The sequence below is a fragment of the Xiphophorus hellerii genome, chromosome 14 (assembly GCF_003331165.1).
Source record: "Xiphophorus hellerii strain 12219 chromosome 14, Xiphophorus_hellerii-4.1, whole genome shotgun sequence".
Classification (NCBI taxonomy): domain Eukaryota; kingdom Metazoa; phylum Chordata; class Actinopteri; order Cyprinodontiformes; family Poeciliidae; genus Xiphophorus; species Xiphophorus hellerii.
The window spans coordinates 25,708,335-25,716,022 of NC_045685.1; the positions used below are offsets into that span (position 1 = coordinate 25,708,335).

Below are 7,688 nucleotides of genomic sequence, written 5' to 3' on the forward strand. Positions count from 1 at the left end.
ATTAAGAAAATGTGTTTAATCAGTCTTTGTACATTTGTTTCATAAATCCTCTTTTAAAATGTGAAAATAAAATAACTTAAATAAGGCTCGTTTTACATTATTTTTCACATTTTTAATGGCTTTACAAATGTTTACTACTTCATTAATGGGAGTTTTTTGTACAATGATGCAAACAACGACAACAGTAAATGTGTTCTTTCTACAAATCAATACTAATGTGTTTTGAAACACTCAGATGTAGAGTAAGCTGTTGCATAACAGAGTGATACTTGAGTGATAAATATGACATTTAATATTGGAGATATGATCACATGGAATTAAATTTTCTTGTTTTTTAAGGCAACAAACAAAGTAAAGGAGAAATAGCTGAGATGCAGGAATTAAAAAGTTTACAGAACGTAACATTGTGGATTCAAAATACCTTTTAAGGAATGAAAAGTTCTTTGTTGTCACAAAATTACAAGAAAACCAAAAAGTCTTTGGATTAAGGAGAGTTTATAGTTTCTAGCAGAATTCTGTATTCCCCAACACAATGTGTTACATCATTTTTGCAACACCATCCAAACACAACCTAATGTTTAACCCAATAAAATAAATGAAGCAATTTGCATAATTAATAGAATAGAATAGAATTACTTTATTCATCCCAGCAGGGAAATTATTTAAGATTTAATTAACCAAAAAACCATAATTAAATGAGTAAATATTTTTGGTTAAATGTCCCCAAAAAGCCCTGAAGCCCAGTTTTAATGTCGCAGATTGCAGAATCAGAGACTCCAAGGCAATGACTCAAGGCTTGACGTAGACGGTGCAGCTGTCCTTCACGTCTCTGAAGGTGCTGCAGTCAAAGTCGGCCACCACCGTCTTCAGTCCAGCTCTGTAGGGGGTCGTTTGGATTTGGTGCGTCAGAGTCGTGTTGGCTGGCAGGTCTCCGATGCTACAGGAGACACACAGAGAAATCCTGTTAGAACGTTTCATAAACATAAAATGAGCTCCGGAGTAATTGGTTTACCTCTCGAAGAGCTCGGATCTGAAGAGTCCGGAGCCGTTGATGGTCAAAGAGCAGAACCTCAGCGTCTCATTCAGCGGGTTCTTAAACTCCACCTGAACCGTCACCGGGTGGTGCAGACGAGCTTCACCCAGAACCTGGAGCAAACGTCACATGCCGTTTTCATTACTATTATTTTATAATTATGATTTACTGCAGTATATTCATACTACAGATCAGTACAGTTCACTTTCATTTAAAGCAGAGGCTGAAAAGTCAGTCCTCAAGGGCCCGCATCCCGGTCTGCTTGATATGTATCATTTTTAAAATGCACTTTTGGGCCCACACAAGAATCAGTTCGAGGGCCACAAATGGCCCCCGGGCTCCACTTTGGACACCCCTGACCTAAGTGTTATTTTGTCTCTATGTTTTTTCCTGATAGGGAATTTGCCGACCTTAATGGAGATGGGCGGATCTTCCAGGGTGATGTCAGTGTCGGTCGCATAGATGTCACCGTTTTCGTCTGTGGCGTCGACCGACACCTTCATGCTGTCGTGGGTAACGGCGTATTTACAGTAGGCCGAGTATGGGATCAGGATGGGAATATTCACAGCTACATGAAAGGCAAAAGGTAGACATTTAGGTTATAATGCTTCTTCTACACATGTCAGTTATTGGCACTGATGATTGTTCCAGAAGGCTAAAAATGTTTTTACGTAAAATTATAAATGCTACATGAGATTTCCTGTTAGTTTTCAGAGTAATTGGGTGAAACTGATTGAAATATTAAGATTTCAGATCATATCCATCAGTTGGGCTATTCGTGGACAGACCTTGTCCAGCCATCAGTTTTTGGACATAGGAATCATGCAGGACGTTCGTCACTTTGGTTGCAGTGTAGTTTGTGACTTGGGCATTCACAAAGATGGACATCGATTTCACACCGCGACCTCTGTTGCTCAGCTTCAGGTTCAGTTTGATGTCATGTGAATTCCTTAAACAGGTTTTCTGTCGATAAGACAAAATATATCTGATCGTTTCACTGTGATATACTTTCACACAAAAGTGTTTCAAGTCAAACTTACCTCCAATGACAGTTCCACCTCTCTTACCACAAGGACTTTACAGCTGCCGTGCCCAACATCGTGGCCTGGTGCGTTCAGCCGTCTGACAGCATCGTCAAACACGACTCTCTCCATTATGCAGCCTGGTGAGGATAAACTTTTGAATTGTTTTCAGCTGAACAAACAGTTTTTGTGTCAGTTTGGGACCAACATTACCATCAACCTAAGCTAACATCCGTGAATAGGTGGGGATCCACTGAAGTGATTTTGACTCGAGAACTCTAGATAATTTTTCAAACATGTTTTCTAATCAACAAATTTTCATACTGTCTCCAAGTCACTTGACAGGGCAGAGAAATCATCTCATAATGACTCCAGATGCTGCAGGTAGTGCATGTTTAGCTTAGTCTAACAAATATCAGTAAATGAAATAACTAAAACTGATCAAATCAATCCCAGCTTTTAAGAGGAGTTAGCGTTAGCATCTTTACCTTCTTTAAATTTGTAGGTGTCTGTCAGATCATTGATTGCTGTGCTGCCAACAGCCTTGGTGGAGATTTTCTGGCCCACCTTCGCCGTGTCAGTGAGGTATTTCATTTTTATCTTTGAGCCGTCGGCTTTAATCTGAGATCAAACACATCCGAAATGTTACGGATGGTACAGTAAGAGATTTGAAACTGAAAAAAAATGTTTTTAAACTAAAAAATTAAAGATCTGAAACTGAAAAAAAAAATTAACAAAAGAGCCTAATTTGAAATGGACAAAAAGAGATTTGAAACACTAAAAAAAGAATTGAAACTGAAAAAAAAGATTTGAAACTTAAAACTCTGAGGAAGTGAGAAATGTATGGAGCTAAGTTGGAGCCATAAAGTTGTTAAAAAAGTGAAACAAAAAAAAAATACTGAAACCGAAAAAAAGCCTTCTGAAACTGAAAAATATTTAAAACTGAAAAAAATACCCACAAACACACACCTCACAAATATCAGTGGAATTTTTATTTTCTTTTGATCAAACTTTATGGCCCCAATTCAGCTCCATAAGTTCTGACCTTGATTGATTTTGGGCTTTATATTAAAACATTAGGAAGTCGTTCTGACCTTCCACTTGACGATGTCAGCATTGACCTCGCTGAAGACAAACGGTATGTCATATTTCAGGTTGGTGTGGCCGTCGTGGATGGCGCTCACCGGAGCTGGACCGCAGCAGAACATGCCTGAGGCAAACAGATCCAACTTTAGCAACCTTCAGAAAAGCAAACATCATTAGAGGGGAAGAACAAAAACCGTTTACCTTCACTCCTTTCCTGAGGAGTTGGATCAAAAACCTGCCAGCCGTCGTAGCGGCCACCTTGGTCCAGGTCTGGGCGCTTCATCCAACCCTCCACCCACACATGGAAGTTCCTGCACGGCATTAAGAAATGTCAAAGCTCCTAACAATTAATAAGGATTAATGGTGATTTATTGGAGTAGATCTGATTTATAGGATTTGTTCCTTCAAGACTAAAACTCCAAAACTCTGGTATATTGATAATTTTGTCCCATAAGAGGACTAAAACTGAATGTCAAATGGAAATGGGTTTTAAGAAGCATTTTAAAATGGTAAAAAGGTGTAAAAGCACCTTTACCTTTGCTAAAAGACACAAATGAAAGAAACTTGATTTCACAGCTGAACTCGCTTGATTGTCCAATTTCAAACAAAAGCAAGACCAAGATTTCCAACAGTAGTTTGACAAAAAGGAGTAAGGGAACCAAGGACTGTGTCATAGTTGTTTAAAAATTGAGTTTATTGTTCGTTTGGAAGCTTGGTATCCAACGTTGAGTATTGGTCTTACCAGATACTGTCTGCATTTCCCATTTGTTTTAATCCGTACTCATCAAAATACTCGTCAATCGTGAGGCTGTTGTTTGTGTCATGACCAGACACAAAATTTGTCACAACGCGGCACGGTATGCCGAAGAACCGCATCACTGCAATCAGAACAACAGAAGGCATTTAAATTGGCTTCACGCAACGGCAACACGAGTAGAAAATGAAATAAAGATTCGTCACCTGTGCACATCACGCCAGCAAACACCCAGCACTGTCCGTACTTCACCGCCTTGCAGCCGCTCTGAAACCAGCGCTGCAGGATGCTGACACTGCTGGTCCATCTGGTTGGACAAACGCCATCCTGGTAGTCGCCATCCCAACATCCTTCTAAAACACCCATGTCATCATTGCAGTTGATCTGTCAGATGGAGAAATGTTAATCCTTATTAAATTAAGTCAAACCTTTTGAGAAAGTTTCTCCTCACCATGGCACTGATGACCCGGCCAACATAGATGGGGTTGCAGCGAGCTGAAACATCATCTTCAGGGTCTCTCTTGTGTTTTGGGTTGACATCCAACAATTTGAGGCAAATATCCACCATTTCTTCCTCAAACTGCAAGAAACAGAATGCTGGATGTATGAGCATCTTTATTGACCAAAGATCAAAATCCAGATTGCTGGATGGTCACTGCTTTGGCACCTTAGACTTTTATAGTTAATGTATCTGACTCAACTCGTCCACATAAACCAAAACAACCAAGCTTTGGTGCTTTCTAAGCAGTTCAACAACTGCAATCTTTGCAGTGATTTAATTCATTTTATAAATGAAAAAAATAGAGAGAGAGAAAAGTAGTGAAAAAAATACAGAAATTTGGTAAACATGGATTTTGTAACTGTACCTAAATCAAGATGGACTCCAGGATAGACCTTTGAGGAACTCCACTCGCAAGTATAGCTACGGCCAATAAATGTGTTTGTTGCTTACTACTGAATGTACAATAAACATGTTGGATGGATTCTTGTAAAACCTCACCTGTCCAAAGTCCCAGAACATTGGACTGAAGTCGCAGGCCGTCCCTCTGTAGATGTGTCCCTGTTCATTCATCACATATTCTTTACGCTCCTTTTCGTCAGGCAGGTGGACCCAGTCATCTGCAGACCAAGACAAAGATCTGGTCAGTGAATCAACCAACATGGTCTTTAAGGTTTTTCCCGTTGGGGAATGTTGTCGGGCAGTTTCCTCCCATCTCTCCGTCTTTGGCGGGTTTGTTTGGAAAGTTTCTCTTGGGTCAGTACTCACTCTGACACCAGGGGTTGAAAAGCACCACCAGGCTTTCCTTCACGGCCGACGGCCTCCCCAGCTCTATGGACAGAGAGTATTTCCCCACTGGAGCGTCAGCTGGAGGGGTCACAGAAAGGGTCACACAGCCCGACTTCAGGGAGGACTTGGCGTCGATGCTGCAGGTCCAGGGAGCTTTAGTGCCCTCACCACACATCAGTACTCTGGTACCAAAAGTACACTTGGTCCCTCTGCTTGGTGATGGAAAACGACCTTTGGAGAGAATCATTTCAGTACACAAGTGACATTGATTTCTATTTTATTAGATTCCTGATTTGTATTGACCCTTTGCAGCTACGTCACAATTATTTTCCAAAGTTGTTTTTTCCAGTTTATTAATGGCTTTTACTTGTCGGAGTCGATTTGTCTGTGAAGGAAACTGACCTGGTTGGGGTTTATAGACGGTGGTATTAACAAAAGTTGGAAATAGTTAACTTAGAAACCGACTCGTATCTCCTTCCTCTTGACGTGTTGATCAAATTACCGACTTTGCCTGAATTCACACCACATGATTTATATTAATATGTCATAAGCAGCGTTTCCTTCACACCGGAGCAGCACTGAAAACCAGTTTTTTTTTATACATCCTAGGCTACATGACGGTGTGCCAGTGTTCCCATGGTTACCAACGGTTAGACGCTACCTTCTAGTAATGTGATATTTGATATTTTTCTAATCATACTTACTTCTAAAGGATATGAATATTAATCTTATCTTATAAACCGTGTTCGCTGTAAATCCGCGGTTACACAGAGAACTGAAAGTCGTTAGCTTGACGGCTGCTATCCATCTCGCTTCTTTCCTTATTAAAAGTTATAAAATAAAATGACAAGTTTGGTTTGCATCCTTGTCTGTTTGTGCAGCTGATCGCGCAGCTTCCTATGACCATTTTTAAAGCGAAATCAACTAAATAGAAGCAATATATTAGGTTAAAGGTGTCTGTTTTTAGACTAGCTTTAAAAGAACTCATTGGTTGTTTTGACGTCCGTCATGGCGGAGTGGTTGGAGTTCCAGATAGCGTGACGTCACATGCAAAGGGCCAATAAGGAAGGACAGAAATGATGATGCAAATGCTGTTTACTAGTCCTTCAAGTTCTCCACCTTTAGGATGTTTTTCAGAAACGGATTCAAGGCCAGGTGAAAAGTGTGGCACCTGTTTCCACAGTGAGCTTGACTGAGTCCGATGTGCTGAAAGCGAAGTCCAGCTCCAGTGTGATGCTGAAAGGCTGCCCCCGTCTCACAATTAGTTGGCTGGTAGAGATTTCATGGGTATTATGGGCAACATTGTTGGCGTGGCAATGGAGGTCCACTCTCTTGACTGCTGGAGAAACTCAGCAGAAAGGATAAATTAGTGGTTTTATGTTTAATATGAAACTTCAGCACCAAAACTAAACAGATGCAAACAAAAAAGGGCGACTGGAGAATAACTCCGGTGATTTTATAATTAATTCAGATAAAGTGTGCTTGATGGATGAATAATATAAATTCTGGATAAATTCTGAGATTAATGTAAGAATTAATTTTGGCCCTAATTGTCTTCCGTAGAAAGCAGGTTTATCTTGTTGAAAGCAAACAGAGTCGCTCCTTCAGTTTCAAATCTGAGATTAAAATAAATCCTTTTAAATTGACAAAAGGAAGAGATGTAGTGATATTCAAAAGAAAAACTGACCCATTCAATAAATCAGAATATTATTTTAAAAATCCCATCTATTCATTAAGTGGAGATCATTATATAGATTAATTCCACAAGACTTTAACACAAGAAAAAACACTCCAAATTAAAGTTCAATGATGAATTAAAGGATATGCACATTTTTAATTTGTTAAAACAGCAGAAAAAAAACTGTTTTTATGTCAGGGAGAAACTTACTTATCTTACAGTCTGCACAGTAGAAAGATTTATTTTAAATAATAGTTTTAAACTGGGACAGGAAAGTAACCTGCATTTAAAATGTATGTCGAGAAATAAAAAGTTTGATTAGAGGCTATTGTGATGTACAAAAATGTACATCACAATATGTTTAAAGTTTGAATAGATCTGAAAACAAAAAAATATTTTTAAAAAGGTTAATTTTAAGAGAGTTAGTTATTTTTGTTTAAATGTTTCACTTGCTTTTATTTAAGACCATTTTGACATTATTCGGCTTCCGTAATTTTGTATTCAACGTAAATAATTGACTAAAATCTGAAATATTTAAGAGTTAAACCACAACAGAGAAAAATAAGCTACCAAGTACCAAGCTACCAGAGTTACGTTTTACTTTAAGAATAATAAAATGAACATTTCTCTGTGTAGTTTTAGCTCACCATTAGCAACGCTGCACATCTTGTCTGTTGGTTCTTCAGGCTCTGAAAGCGAAGAGTGAAGACGTTCTGCAGCCGTCTGAGCTTTAAAGGCGCTCTTATCACTTCCTCCATTAGATAACATCTCTGGTCCAACAGCTCATCGCAGCTAGAAAAATATAAAACTATTTGAAACATGTGGTA

General features: G+C 39.1%; 1 protein-coding gene across 1 annotated transcript; it reads right to left on the minus strand.

Moving 5' to 3' along the window:
- Nucleotides 1-650: 650 nt before the first annotated feature.
- On the minus strand, nucleotides 651-5,442 carry LOC116733248 (protein-glutamine gamma-glutamyltransferase 5-like). Its single transcript, XM_032584029.1, has 14 exons — nucleotides 5,163-5,442; nucleotides 4,896-5,014; nucleotides 4,347-4,475; nucleotides 4,102-4,279; nucleotides 3,884-4,019; nucleotides 3,343-3,452; nucleotides 3,150-3,265; nucleotides 2,544-2,676; nucleotides 2,380-2,392; nucleotides 2,074-2,209; nucleotides 1,822-1,996; nucleotides 1,444-1,601; nucleotides 1,013-1,146; nucleotides 651-937 (listed from the first exon to the last, which is right to left on the minus strand). Exons 1-14 carry the CDS (start codon nucleotides 5,428-5,430, stop codon nucleotides 790-792), a joined length of 1,953 nt encoding a protein of 650 aa, XP_032439920.1. The 5' UTR covers nucleotides 5,431-5,442; the 3' UTR covers nucleotides 651-789.
- Between the last annotated feature and the right edge of the window lie 2,246 nt (nucleotides 5,443-7,688).